This window comes from Oncorhynchus tshawytscha, linkage group LG12, assembly GCF_018296145.1.
Source record: "Oncorhynchus tshawytscha isolate Ot180627B linkage group LG12, Otsh_v2.0, whole genome shotgun sequence".
In the NCBI taxonomy this organism is placed as follows: Eukaryota; Metazoa; Chordata; class Actinopteri; order Salmoniformes; family Salmonidae; genus Oncorhynchus; species Oncorhynchus tshawytscha.
In genome coordinates, this window is record NC_056440.1 from 27,879,997 (window position 1) to 27,895,033 (window position 15,037).

The 15,037-nt window shown below is 44.9% G+C and overlaps 1 protein-coding gene across 3 annotated transcripts in view; it reads right to left on the reverse strand.

Moving 5' to 3' along the window:
• Positions 1–5,796: 5,796 nt before the first annotated feature.
• The window catches only part of LOC112262854 (transcription factor COE2-like), a 44,765-nt gene continuing 35,524 nt past the window's right edge, over positions 5,797–15,037 (reverse strand). For 2 of the 3 annotated variants that reach the window (XM_042331556.1, XM_042331555.1), the window contains exons 7-16: positions 11,630–11,711; positions 9,904–10,045; positions 9,490–9,620; positions 9,112–9,238; positions 8,876–8,964; positions 8,684–8,749; positions 8,400–8,574; positions 8,059–8,244; positions 7,683–7,847; positions 5,797–7,467 (exon numbers count right to left, since the gene is read on the reverse strand). In XM_042331556.1, the coding sequence (XP_042187490.1) occupies positions 7,436–7,467; positions 7,683–7,847; positions 8,059–8,244; positions 8,400–8,574; positions 8,684–8,749; positions 8,876–8,964; positions 9,112–9,238; positions 9,490–9,620; positions 9,904–10,045; positions 11,630–11,711 (1,195 nt within the window). In that variant the 3' untranslated portion in view covers positions 5,797–7,435. Of the gene's footprint in view, positions 7,494–7,682; positions 7,848–8,058; positions 8,245–8,399; positions 8,575–8,683; positions 8,750–8,875; positions 8,965–9,111; positions 9,239–9,489; positions 9,621–9,903; positions 10,046–11,629; positions 11,712–15,037 lie in introns of all 3 variants that reach the window. The other variant, XM_042331557.1, reaches the window with a different exon arrangement.

Genomic DNA, 15,037 nt, shown 5'->3' on the forward strand with positions numbered 1-15,037 from the left:
GAGAAATGTATTTTTTAATACATTTTAGAATAAGGTTGTAACGTAACAAAACGTGGAAAAGTCAAGGGGTCTGAATACTTTCCAAAGGCTCTGTATGGGCCATTTCCAGCAATACAGAGACAAATAAAATAGAGAAATAATGGAAAAGTAAAACCAGAGATATAATAAACAGTAGATAATAAACGTATACTCTACTAATGTCATTCAACACACACACACACACACACACACACACACACACAGAGAATGAGATAGGGGGGTAGAGGCGTCACTCTGTGTTCACAGCGCACACTTTTCCACAGTGAACAAAAGCATAAGAGTGGCAGATGAGGTCTGTGTGTGTGGTGGGGGGTGGGGGGGTGTGTATGTGTGTGTGTGTTTTGTTGGGTAGGTTGTCTCATGGGGCAGCTCTCTGTCTATCCCATCTGTCACCCCACTCTACTGACACCCAGGGGAATGGGGATAGAGGGGTGGGGGGTTCATTTTGGAAAAAGGAAAGGGGGTCCAGTGGTCTAATGGACAAATATACAGGAGTTGGGGATTGGCCAAAGGTTGAGCCAATCTACACATTTATTTGCCCAAACAGTCCCCCTCTCAAGTCTCAGACTGCTTTTAGCTGGCCATCTTCTAAGATCCAAATGAGAACGGGATGGACACACACACACACATGCTATACAAACTGCACACACTGGGGCTAATGTCAGCCTAATGTGATCCCATGCTGTGGCCAGAGGGCTAATTGATTATATAAACACAAACACATCCCTTGAGAGAAAGGGGGGTGGACGTTTGTCTGATATGCTCTTTACTTACATTTTTCTCTCCATTTTCTATTTTCTATTCTATCCTGCTACATGACGAGTCAATTCATATTGAAACATCATCCATTTATTTGTATTGCTTTTACATTTAATCTAAAACATGAATATAAAAATGGTGGTGCTGCTTACAATAAGCGATTGAGCAAGTCTGTGAGAAGTGCTTGACGACAGGCGGTGTAATATCCTTCCTTAATGGAATGTGTGATCAGAAGACAGAGAAATGGGCCCTGTGATGCAGCAGCCAAAACAACAACTAAACAGTCAGGAAGATGAGCATATGGCTCCTGTACCACTGGGCAGAAGGAGCACTCAGTGGGATGAATGCTGAGGGGCTGACAACAAAGCTGACTTTAACTTGTCAAATTAGCAGCACGTTTACAGTGAGATAGGGAGAGAGAGGTGTAAAGCGAGAGAAAAGAAATGGGGGGATGAACGGGAGAGAGAGAAAGAGGGAGAGAGAGGTAGAAAGGAAGAGAGAAGTATAGAGAGAAGTATAGAGAGAAGGGGAGAGAGAGGTAGAAAGGGAGAGAGAGAAAAAGAGACAGAGAGAGAGGGGGGGGATCGGTAACAGCTTTGACTTCTTTGTCAAGTGCCACTTGATGGTGACAAAGAATCAAACAAAAGCTACATCTGAAAGAGAGAACAGCTCTGCTTTACAAAGTCAATACCTCTATATGACTCCATCCTTGAGCATAGTTATCTATACTGAGTGTACAAAAAAATAAGAACAACTTCCTAATATTGAGTTGCACCCCCCTTTTGCCTTCAGAACAGCCTCAATTCGTTGGGGCATGGACTCTACAAGGTGTCGAAAGCATTCCACTGGGATTATGGCTCATGTTGACTCCAATGCTTCCCACAGTTGTGACAAGTAGGCTGGATGTCCTTTGGGTGGTGGACCATTCTTGGAACACACAGGAAACTGTTGAGGGTTAAAAATCCTGCAGTGTTGCAGTTCTTGACACACTCAAACCAGTGCAAATGGCACCTACTGTACTGCCATAACTCATTCAAAGGCACTTAAATATTTTGTCTTGCCCATTCACCCTCTGAATGGCACACATACACAATCCATGTCTCAAGGCATAACAATCAGTCTTTAACCTGTCTCCTTCCATTCATCTAGATTGATTGAAGTGGATTTGATTGAAGGATCATATCTTTCAAATCAAATCAAATTTTATTTGTCACATGCGCCGAATACCTACAGTGAAATGCTTACTTACAAGCCCTTAACCAACAATGCAGTTTTAAGAAAAATACATACAAAATAAGAACTAAAAGGAACAAACAATTAAGGAGCAGCAGTAAAATAACAATAGCGAGGCTGTATACAGGGGGTACCGGTACAGAGTTAATGTGTGGGGGCACCGGTTAGTTGAGGTAATTGACGTAATATATACATGTACACATATATATACACGTGGGTAGAGTTATTAAAGGGACTTGTGTATAGATAATAACAGAGAGTAGCAGCAGTGTAAAAGGGGGGGGGGTGCAAATAGTCTGGGTAGCCATTTGATTAGATGTTCAGGAGTCTTATGGCTTGGGGGTAGAAGCTGTTTAGAAGCCTCTTGGACCTAGACTTGGCACTCCGGTACCGCTTGCCGTGTGGTACCAGAGAGAACAGTCTATGACTAGGGTGGCTGGAGTCTTTGACCATTTTTAGGGCCTTCCTCTGACACCATCTGGTGTAGAGGTCATGGATGGCAGGAAGCTTGGCCCCAGTGATGTACTGGGCCGTACGCACTACCCCCTGTAGTGCCTTGCGGACGGAGGCCGAGCAGTTGCCATACCAGGCAGTGATGCAACCAGACCTGTTTAATGCTCTTGAAGGTGCAGCTGTAGAACCTTTTGAGGATCTGAGGACCCATGCCAAATCTTTTCAGTCTCCTGAGGGGGAATATATTTTGTCTTGCCCTCTTCACAACTGTCTTGGTGTGCTTGGTCCATGTTAGTTTGTTGGTGATGTGGACACCAAGGAACTTGAAGCTCTCAACCTGCTCCACTATTGCGCCGTCGATGAGAATGGGGGTGTGCTCCATCCTCTTTAACCTGTAGTCCACAATCATCTCCTTAGTCTTGATCACGTTGAGGGAGAGGTTGTTATCCTGGCACCACACAGCCAGGTCTCTGACCTCCTCCCTGTTTGCTATCTCATCATTGTTGGTGATCAGGCCTAACACTGTTGTGACATCTGCAAACTTAATGGTGGTGTTGGAGTCGTGCCTGGTCGTGCAGTCATGAGTGAACAGGGAGTACAGGAGGGGACTAAGCACGCACTCCTGACTGGCCCATGTGTTGAGGATCAGCGTGGCGGATGTGTTGTTATCTACCCTTACCACCTGGGGGCGGCCCATCAGAAAGTCCAGGATCCAGTGATGAGCTTTGAGGGCACTATGGTGTTGAACACTGAGCTGTAGTCAATGAACAGCATTCTCATGCAGATGTTCCTTTTGCCCAGTTGGGAAAGGGCAGTGTTGAGTGCAATAGAGATTGCATCATCTGTGGATCTGTTGGGGCAGTATGCAAATTGGAGTTGGTCTAGGGTTTCTGGGATAATGGTGTTGATGTGAGCCATGACCAGCCTTTCAAAGCACTTCATGGCTACAGATGTGATTAATTTAGGCAGGTTACCTTAGTCCCTGTGACCAAGAACCCTATGGTGGTCTGCTTGAAACATGTTGGTATTACAGACACAGGCAGGGAGATGTTGAAAATTTCAGTAAAGACACTTGTCAGTTGGTCAGCGCATGCTCAGAGTACACGTCCTGGTAATCCGTCTGGCCCTGCGGCCTTGTAAATGTTGACCTGTTTAATGGTTTTACTTCCATCGGCTGCGGAGAGCATGATCACACAGTCGTCCGGAACAGCTGGTCCTCTCATGCATGTTTCAGTGTTACTTGCCTCGAAGCATGCATAGAAGTAACTTAATCTCGTCTGGTAGGCACGTGTCACTGGGCAGCTCTCGGCTGTGCTTCCCTTTGTAGACTGTAATAGTTTGCAATCCCTGCCACATCTGATGAGCGTTGGAGCCAGTTTAGTACATTTCGATCTTAGTCCTGTTTTGAAGCTTTGCCTGTTTGATGGTTCGTCGGAGGGCTTAGCAGGATTTCTTATAAGCTTCCGGGTAAGATTCCCGCTCCTTGGAAGCGGCAGCTCTACCCTTTAGCTCAGTGTGGATGTTGCCTATAATCCATGGCTTCTGGTTGGGGTATACGTACAGTCACCTTGGGGACGACGTCATCGATGCACTTATTGATGAAGCCAGTGACTGATGTGGTGTACTCCCCATTGCCATTGGAAGAATCCCAGAAAACATTCCAGTCTGTGTTAGCAAAACAGTCCAGTAGCTTAGCATCTGCTTCATTTTACCACTTTTTTATTGACCGAGTCACTGGTGACCAAGTCACTACTCATCTCTGTGTGTGGAGTAAAGGTGGTCTAGAATGTTTTCCCTCTGGTTGCACGTTTAACATGCTGATAGAAATGAGGTAAACCGGATTTGAGTTTCCCTGCATTAAAGTCTCCGGCCACTAGGAGCGCCGCCTCTGGATGTGTTTTCCTGTTCCCGACTTCCTTACATATCATGCACCAACTGTTGTTTACAAATGTACATAGACCGCCACCCCTTGTCTTACCAGAGGCTGCTGTTCTATCCTGCTGATCCTGCTGATACAGTGTATAACTCGCCAGCTGTATGTTATTCATGTCGTCGTTCAGCCACGACTCGGTGAAACATAAGATATGACCTTTTTTGATGTCCTGTTGGAAATACGTGCTTTTAGTTTGTCCAATTTATTATCCAGCGATTGTACGTTGGCCATTAGTACGGATGGCAAAGGCAGATTAGCCACTCGTCGGCAGTTCCTCACTAGGCACCCCGATCTCTTTCCGCAAAACCTCTTCCGTCTTTTTCTCCTGCAAATGACGGGAATGAGGGCCTGTTCGGGTGTCTGGAGTAAATCCCTCTTGTCCAACTCATTAAAGAGATATTCTTCGTCCAGTCCAAGGTGAGTAATTAGTGTTCTCATTTTCCAGAGCTTTTTGGGGTCATAAGAGACAAAAGCAGCAAGGTTATGTGCAAAATAAGTTTAAAAAAATATGAAAAAACAAACAAAAATGCACGATCGGTTAAGAGCACATGAAATGGAAGCCTTTCTCTCTTGCGTCATCTCAACGGGAAACTTTCAGTCTTTGTAACGGAAAGAGCAGGTGTTCTTAATGTTTTGTTCACTCAGTGTTATACTCTACTGTAGTGTACACGCAGACATGTAGTACACAACCACACACATTGATGCACATATGGACATGCATACACTCAGCACTGCCCAACCCCCTCGCTGCTTTGAGCGCTGTGTTAATGAAACAGTTGCTGTTTCCTGGCATAACATTAATTACCCCATCAAAAAAGAGCTGGTAATTAACTGCCCTCCTTTACCAGTGCTAATTACATTAACAGAGAGAAGCCATTACAGAGGGAGAGAGGGAGCAGGAGAGAAAGAAAGAAAGAAGGGATGAAAGGGGATTGAAACAAAGACTGAAAGAAGTAATGGCAGGGTAGCGAGAGGGAGAAAAAGAGGGCACACGCCAGAGAGAGCGAGGGAGGAGAGGCTCATGTGGTTCTTAGTGGGGCCCCCAGAGGCCTGGTCCTTAGAGGAATAAGCAGGTTTTCTGCTGGAGAGGAGGAGAGGAGAGTGATGGGGGATGTTGTTTATCTTCACAGGCAGTAGCTACAGTCTGCAACGCTCACTCCACAATTAAGATGCTGCGCCTCATCAGGTTTGTGTCAAACTATACAAACATACAGGTGAGTTAAAAAATAGTCCTGGTGTGGACTTGAAATATTACCATAATGCTGTACACAACAAAACCTCAACTCATGTGCTGTACTATGGATATCTGTACATTTCTATACCATGTCTAATTGCATAATGCAAACACACAGTTCTGAATTATTACCAACAGTGAGTTCTTACTGTGATTGTTTTGTTTTATTTGGGAGGACAAAATATAATTACAGTTTAAGATATACAAATCACATTTTCAGACAGTCATCATGTTATTCTGTACCATTAAAAAAGAAAGAGGTTCTGGGAGAAAAAAACTTTGAGTAACTTTACATTTTACTAATGACTTTCAAATAAATAAAACCAGCAAAACACAACAAACAACTTTGAATAGATGTTAGCTACTTCTTTTCAATTCTTTGTTTTCTAATCCTGAGTATGATGTTTCTATTGTGCTACAACAGTGAGAAAGAAAACTGTTGCATGGGTTTATAACAAATCCCCCACATGTTCCTTACTTTGTTTTCAGTTTATGTATGCTTGTTACTTTACTCCATCGTGACCAGAGACTATGGGATGAAAAACACCAAATGAATGAACAATTAAAAATCCTAAACTTTGACATACAATTTCAAATTTGCAACATGTAATGAAATAATAGCAGGGAATCAGTGTGGAAATAACATGCATAAAAAGGAAATGAATAATAATATAGGCTAACTCATTTTCCTTTATGGAGAACAGCAAGGTAATGTGCTTTTTTTTTACACTGGACATAACAGTTGTATTTTGTTATGTGACTAACCAGGGAAAAGTATTGGCCAAGAATTGATTTCAAATAAACGTTTCATGGTGTATTACTTCATTCTCTCTTATGTGTTAATCATCAGTCATGTCTGACAAAACCTCAAAGATTTCAATTAAAACAACAAGAATGGCAACATAGCGATAACATAATCATATTTATAACAATTGCAAAAAAGGAATTAAAACACGTTTATATTATTCCCTAAAGTAACTATAATAATAAGTTAAATTGCTTGTTTTTTTCTTCTTAAATAAATCAATATATGAATAAATGTTGTATTACCAACCCTGGAGGACAAAGAGTTTGCCCTTGTAAAATGATGGGGATCAGAACAAAAAATAAAGGGTCTATCATTCTGGAATGTAAATCACCTTCAAAAACTCTGCTACAAAAAAGTATTCTCAGGGACAATGTACATACATGCCTTTGACAGTGTCCTGACAGAGACAAATAGCACCCTGCTTCATAGACTTTCAGCACATAGTATCAGAGTTGTCCATTCAGTTCAGTACTCTAACAACGAATCATCAACAGACATTTTCTTCTAGCACACTGCTAGCCAAGAGGTTGATCAGTTTAGGGTAGGTGTTTTTGTTGGAAGAACCAAATGCTGCATATGGCTGTAGCATTGGGTGCTTTTGAAGCTCGTGAAGGCATCTTGACGTTGACTTCTGCTGTCCTTTCAAAATACAGAGACACCCATAGACACCCATAGAGCTCCATTGTGTTGTGGTGTGGCCCAAGGAAGTCTCATGTCTTTACAGCTACTGCAGATGAAGAGGTCTTCTTCTCTCTGCATCTGGAGTGACTGGCTGGTCTTTGGACTCTTTCTGTCCCATTCCCCTTCATTCAGTTAGATGAAACATGGACTCAACAAGTGGCAGGGCATCAGTGAGGAGAGTTGTTGGTGGTTGAGAAGTCAGTGTGTGTTTCATTTATCCCTGTCAGTGCCTGCAGAGGGGCAGCAGTGGTCTGGTCTGGTTTGTTGGTGATGGATGGGAGGTGGTGGAGTGCTGCTACATCGGGGGAACTACCAGGCCAGTCATCGCTATAGAGAAAGAGAATAGTAATAATCTATTATGTTTTAGATAAAATCTTATTCTTGACAATGGCAATCATTATTATAACCCCCCCCAAAAAAGACATATTGTATTGTCATGCCTGCCTAAACTATGTGTATGTGGGCATAGATTAGTTTTTAGAAAGAAAGAGGGGGGTTTTAACACACAAAGAGATGTTTCTAAGATTGTAGTTTGGTTCTACCTCTGAAGCTGTTGCCTCCTGAAGCGGGACAGGCAGGAGAGGAGGAGCCCTGGGGCCGGAGGACAGGAGCGAAGGCGCTCTTCTGTTTGGCTGAGGACGGGAAGGAGGAGAACGGCAGGAGGGAGGAGGAGCTGGAACCCGGGATGGTGGGACTAGATGGCATTACTGTGGATATGAGAGAGAGAGAGAGACAGAGAGACAGAGAGAGAGAGACAGAGAGAGAGAGAGAGAGAGAGAGAGAGAGAATGTTACTTTATAACAGAAGGATTCTAGGCAATGGTCAACCTTTGTCAATGGTGGGCAATTATGTTTTATTGTAACAGGTACAGGAGGAAAACACAGGATAGATTGATTGAGTAAAAGGGGAGACACTCACTGCCATAGGGAGAACCAGTGGGGGAGGCACTGCTGAAACCAGGGGACCCTGGCACCCCCAGACTAGTCATGGGCACTGCCCCGTACCCCCCACTCATGCCTCCACCACCCCCATAGCCCGACTGCTGAGGGGTGGAGGCAGAGGGGTAACCCCGGGGGGACAAACTGCTGGAGTTACGAATATAACCTGGAGAGAGAGAGAAATACAAATTGTTAGAACAAGAAAGACAGAGGATAGTAAAAGACAGGAAGACACAAGTGATTTTCCCACTGGGGATATCATATCACCAACTAGAAGAACATCAAAGGGCCAGATTCAATTGTAAGTCTTGTCCTGCTCACCTTGGCTGGTTTGTCCTGGCTCGCCAATGCTAACCCCCAGCTGGGAGGGGTATGAGCCCAGGCCCATGACACTGCCGTGGGCTGGGGAGCTGGGCAGGGCCTGCAGCTGGCTGTGGGGACGGGGAACACTGTACAGGGCCTCAGCGATGTCCGCTGCACGCTTCAGCAACATGTCCTAAAGAGAGACAATACAAACTGTTACTAACCCAGACTTCACAGGTTTACAGTAGTTATTGATGAGTGGAATTACTAGAGGAACGGAGCGACTAAACAGTGCTGGTTACCTGATTACTGTGTGGGTTTCCATACAAGGCTTCGACCAGATCAGCTGCTCTCTTCAGTAGCATCTCCTACACACAGACAGAGAGACATGAATTAGCCTCTGGTGTTACATAGTGTACTTTATTGTCAAAGGTGAGGTGTGGTGACATATGGCATGTACATCATCTCACTATGTGTGGTATGTTCTCACTCACCTTAGCTAGTTTGTCAGGGTCACCAGGGTGTCTGGGAATGACCTTTTGAAGCCTCTGGAAACCGTAGTCTATGGTGGGCTCATTCAGCGCTATACACAAACACATCCACAGATACATGAGCACTTGGTCCTGACTCATCCCATGGAATGGTGCTGTTTGATATGTTGTTGGTGAATGGTTGCTGGATAGGGTAGATATGGCTGGGGCGGTGGGGTTAATAGGAGGTGTGTGTTTACCTGTATAGATAAAGCGTCCAGGTGCCCCCTTGCAGAATTGTTTAGATTTGTAGGACAGCGTGACCTCCACGACCCCCGGGATGTGGCGTGGGGGCGTCTGGACACGGATGGCGTGGGGCGTGATCAACTAAGAGAGAGAGAGAAACAGGGACAAGGCAGAGAAGGAATGAGCAACGACTGTTCGACAGTCTACAGTATCTGACAGAATAATACGGTTTGCTCTCATAATGCCAACATGTAGAAGGCAGCCACTAAATGACTGGACAAAATGAGACAAGCCATATGCTTTTGTTACCTTGTCCCTTATGTTTTCAGTCAGTAACAGCCTCGTTAATGAGTTGTTTTAAAGAGACAGTTACAGTGAAGCCACATAGCTACCTCGCTCCACACCAGCATGCTGCCGAACACCACCTGCAGCCCGTCAAAGAAGTTCTCCCCGATCACGATGACCATGGCCCCGCCCGTGGTCCAGCCCTCACTGGGGCTGATGGCTTTGATACATGGGGTGGCTGGAGAGGAAGGGCAATAATGTCATTTTAATATAACTTATTGCATCTCTTGGCAATGTATTTAGTGTCTGTTTCAGGGTGTCAGCCCTAGACCTTGAGGTTAGCCATTAATACAGCAGTAGTTAATCCATCAATCAAATGTATCAGCAGTTGTCGCAAAGTGCAGATGTAGAAGCACAGATACTGTCTACAGTATGAATGTCTACAGTATGAATGTCTACAGTATGAATGAGTTCCTGATATATCAGTACCCCAGGGCAGGTCGTGTTTGGTCTCTTCTTACCATACTCCATACCGTTCTCCACTGACTCTCCAGGCTCTAGCCTGCGAGCTCTCCGGCCATGTTTGGAGTTATTGTGGACAAACATGTTGTCAGACACGGCTAAGACATGGCCGTCTACACTGACAGTGCTGGACAGGACCACCTAAAAGACAGGGGAGGGCGGGGAAGAGGAACATACATACCATGAGTCTATCTGGGTTTATCTGGGTAACTAAAGTGATATCAGTTCACTTTTTGTGAGATTTGGTTTCCTGCAAAATCCCTTGGCCACAATCCATTTCAACATCCAGCTGATAGGAATATTTCTCAATGGGTAATGTGACAACCCTACTACACTATATCATATTTTTACATCACCGCCCCCCTCTCTGTGGCCTCTCCCTTTCTCTCCCCTCCTGAGACTGTGGTTGGAGTTGTGGTCTGGACCAACAGCTCACAGAGGTTCAGGCCTAATCCCTCACTGACACCAGACATATGGACTGAATCTACTATTTGTACTGGCCGTTAAAGTAGAGTGTGATATATGGTGAACCTAATTTGATTCCTGGCCAACAGCATGTGTGTGTCCCTACCCTCTCCATGAGATACATCAGTTCCCCATGGAGGACATGCATACAAAATGTGTGTTATTGTGTGCTTGCCTTGGGTCTGTGTGTTTAAGAGTGTCCATACTGTATATCTATAGGTGTACATGCAGGAGGGGGTGTTGATGGTGGTGTAGGGTCTATGTCTATGAAGTGCTGAAAGACTAAGCTTGAAATAGGCTTTACAATAAGAAAGTGATGTGTAAGGGCAAAGATAAGACAGAAGTGTTTCAGAATCCCAGAGCTGCACATGAAGAGACTGGAGCACAGATGCTGAGAAGGAAAGAGAGAGAGAGAAAGCAGATGTGCTTGTAGATGGTTGAGTGGTGAGGAATCTATAGGAAAATAACAGTAAATTATTGATCAAGCACCATAAACAGGCTCCTGTCCAGCTCTAATCGCCTTTTAACCTGGTGAAGGCCTCGGAGCGGCCGCCCGCTCATAATTTCTCAGCATGCGTCAAAGCGCAGGAGTTAAAACAAACATGGTGGAAGACAGGGAGAGAGAGAAAAAGGGAGAGGCAGAGAGATCCGGGAGAGAGAAGAGAAGAGAAAAGAAAAGAGAAGAGGAACGAGAGAGAGAGACAGACAGTGGCTCCGGTGCTGAAAGACAGCAGAGGAAGTGAAGCGGGAGTGTCCCCTGTGACCACTTCCTGGGTCACGGAGCATGACCTCCCCCATCTGGAGCCAATCACTCAATTCTTGACAACTTCCTGAAACACCTCAGCCTATTTCCTGCCCGCCTCCCCCTTGTCTCTCCCACCCCAATACACCCTTTTCCCTTCTCTCCCTCTTTGTTTCACTGTAGATTTTGTACTTTCACCTTTAACTTTCCCCTCCATTCCTTCCATTGGAAAATGTCTAAGCAGTGCTTCAGGCTACGGAATGGAGAAATGTGGTCCCAACTATACCTGGGCAGACCCTGAACAAAAAAAATCCCTCTTTGTGAAAGTAGAGCGGAAGGAAAGGTGGGATAGTTTTTATTCTATTTTAGATAGAATAAAATAATTGCTATTTTCAACATCATATATGCTGCACACATGCTCTCTCTCTCTTTCCCTCTCACACACGTACACAAACCTCTCTCTCTCTTTCCCTCTCGCACACGTACACAAACCTCTCTCTCTCTCCTACTCTCCATACCTGAAATCTTCTCATGTCCCTTGGGTTTCCTGCTGTCTTCAGACAATTCTGGTTACACTTCAAGAAAAACTTCAAAAAGAACCTGCAGGGGTAAGAGAAAAAAACAGGACAAGTACATAAAAATCATTAACTCAATAGACAAGAAAACATAACATGAACAATGCATTCATTATTTGTTGGCCTGTCAGTCAAGAAGATGCTGATTACTGTTCCGGTCATAGATGCATTATGAACATCTGAGAGTGAGTGTGTGTCAATGCTGCTACGTGATATCTGCCCTGGCATTAATCACTGCTGTTTAGTTTAGCCAATGTTATTACACTTTAAATCAAATGATGAGAATTTGAAATGCAGTCCAGTGAAAACTACTGCTGTGTTTCAAAGTGAACAGGAGACAGGGATGTATGCCAGGGGACTCTGGGGAACATGGTACCCCGCAATGCTGTTTTTGAACCCCCACATTAGAACTGTGGTGGAAGAGAGAAAGTGAAACTAGAAGGACAGAGACAGAGTATTTGTATGTACATGTGCGTGTTTGAATGAGGTTTGTGGGTGTGTTTTCATATGTATGTATCTCATTAACTGTTTAACTGTGTTTGTGTGTGTATATCAGAGAGAGAGAGAGAGAGAGAGAGAGAGAGAGAGAGAGGTGCTGATAGCCTCCACTACAGCAGAGAAGAGCAGAGAAAGGGGGCGAGAGCTGGAGAGACTGAAATGAAGCTGAGGAGGGGAGGGGAGGGGAGGGGAGGCAGAGACTCCAAATCCCAGGTGTACACAGTTCGGCAACACAGCCCGCTGCCATGGCAACGCAGCTCTGCCGCAATCCCAAAGTCCCCACGCTGATAGGTAAAGACAGAGATTGGAAAGGGAAGGCAACCACAAGGAACACATTCCGAGAGAGAGAGAGAGGGGGGGGAGAGGGGGAGGAAGAGATTGAAAGGGTATAGGCAGGGGAGATGGAGAGGAGGCAGGGGAGCTGGAGAGATAGTGGAGGGAGTTGAGGGAGTAAAGAAATGGTCTGAAGAGAAAAAGAGAATGAGAGTGAAATGGGACATGGGACATGGTTAGATCAGGACAACTGATATATGTGTGTTCATGGATCAGATGCTTTGTCATTTTAGCCACAAATATGGGCTCAATTTCACTGACACACCAAACGCTGAAATTAAACAAATAACATTAGTGACGAGGATAAATGATGGGGAGCTTGAGAAGCAGGAGCTGGGCAGCCAGTTATCCAATCCCACCCACATTGTGAACACTGCAAATATAAGTCATGTTAATGGGTAGAGTTTGTTTGGCGAGGGACATTCTATTGGCTCCGCAGCCCAGGACCCTCCAATTCAATTGTAATCTCTCCTTCCCTCTCTCAGCCGCTTTCTCTCTCTTCTTCCATCACTTCCTCCCCTCCTCCCTCGTGAACAGGCCCTTATTCAGAACGAACGCTTGCTTCCAAAACAGTGTCCAATATTTCTTGATTTGAACTATTTCAGTGGAGGACAATCAATATTGTTGTTGGCGGAGGATGATTATGATTTATTAGTGAGAGCTCGGACCTCCAACCTCTCCGCTCCTCTACAGTTGGGCTCCGGGTGGATGTGCACAAAAGGCCACATAGCCTCTCCCTCCCTCTAACTACTTCCTCCTCTTTCTATCCCAATCCCCATCTCTCTCTCTCCATCTTTCACGCCCTCACTCCCCCCTCTCTGTATTTCCCTTCCTTACCTCTCTATCCTCTCTCTGTACAGTATCTATCATGCTGTCATGATTTATATGATATGTTACAGTGTGTTATGCTCAGTGTTTGAATCCAGTTGGCTTCATATCTGCTGATGAGGGATATATTGGATTATGTTCTGCTGTTTTGGTTCACTTATTTTAAACAGTGCACTTGAGATCCTTCAGTATGTGACTTCTACCCTGATATATGACAGGGAACATTATATTAATTTGCTTCAAGTTCATGTGGGAACTCCCATACAGAGACGCTGCAAAGTAATTTATGACAACATTACCGCAGGCTCCTTTGTTGGGCTAAATGACCGTGGCCATGGCCCGGCTCTGTCCCAGACACTCTCCTCTCCCTGCCCGGCCACCTGCTCTTTGGATCTCTGGCCACTTCAAGTGCACCCAGCCAGCACTGACCGCTCACTCCAACCAGTCGCATTGGTGACTTCACAGCAGGGATGTGTGACATCCCATTAAGGACACATTGTACATGCAGCGACGACCCTCTGTGAGATAGGACATGTTCTATGCCGACATTCCCACTGGTCAGTGTGCATTTGTTTCTCCTTTCTTCTGACTTTCACCCATTATTCCCTCACTGTGTTTACTTGTGTAACATCATACATACTTCCATACAACACCCTCCACCATCACCACCTCTGTCGCCCCAAACCCCATTCAGTCAACTTTTCACCCCTCTCAGTTCGGACACACACAGCTGCAAATGCTGAAATTAAAGCGAGACGTTGGTGCATATATTAGCATGCATTAGCCACTTTCCCCTACCCACTTAACATGCAAATCTTCCAGCCCCGTCGCCTCGCACCTTCTGCCACACATTCATTTGCTGAATTATAATTAGACTAATCTTGCATAATTAATAAGAAGTCGAGGACCCTCTTTTTTTCCCCCTCTATTGTGGTCGCAAAGTTTAATATCGCCATTGTTTGTTTTTGTTTAGGTAATGTAACACGCCCACACACCTCCCCACCCACAGGCTAGAGAAGAGGAGGACTTGGAAAACATTGATCTGGATGTCAGAAGGAAACTGTGTGAGCGGAGGAAGGTCCAGGACTTTCATAGGAGAACTCTATTAGCTACACTGTAGATTAGACTCATAGGTATGTATTTGCAGCTCTGCCTCTCATACTCAAAGTTGTTATTCCATAACCATACACAGTCACTGGAATTGATTTCCCATTCGATCATATTTCCCATTCAATCACTATTTAATTTGGAGAGAAAAAAATTGGGGGGGAAGGGGTAACCTTTTTGTGACTAGTTGAGATGCCAGTTTAATATTTAATGAGTTGTCCAGTTGTCATTAATGTAAATCAAGCTATAACCCCTCCAACTGGTGTTCCCCACGACCCTCCTCAGAGACCCTGATTAGGAAACACAAACAAAAGGTAGGCCCAAGTCTTAAGCCTTGGGATCAATTTCCACACTGGCTCCATGGGGAGTCTGTTTTCCCCTCAGTCTTCCAGTCTGTATCTCTGTCGAGGCCTCCAGATCCCCTTTGTCTGCATCTGCTTCAGTTCCCAAGACTAAACACAGGCCTCACAGCGTGGGTTAAGCAATTCGCAGGGTGACAACTTTCTTAACTAAAACGAGTTCAAAAAAATTACAAAGTCATGACACTGCAGTAACAGCAAAGTTACAAACTTAACTCTGTAATTG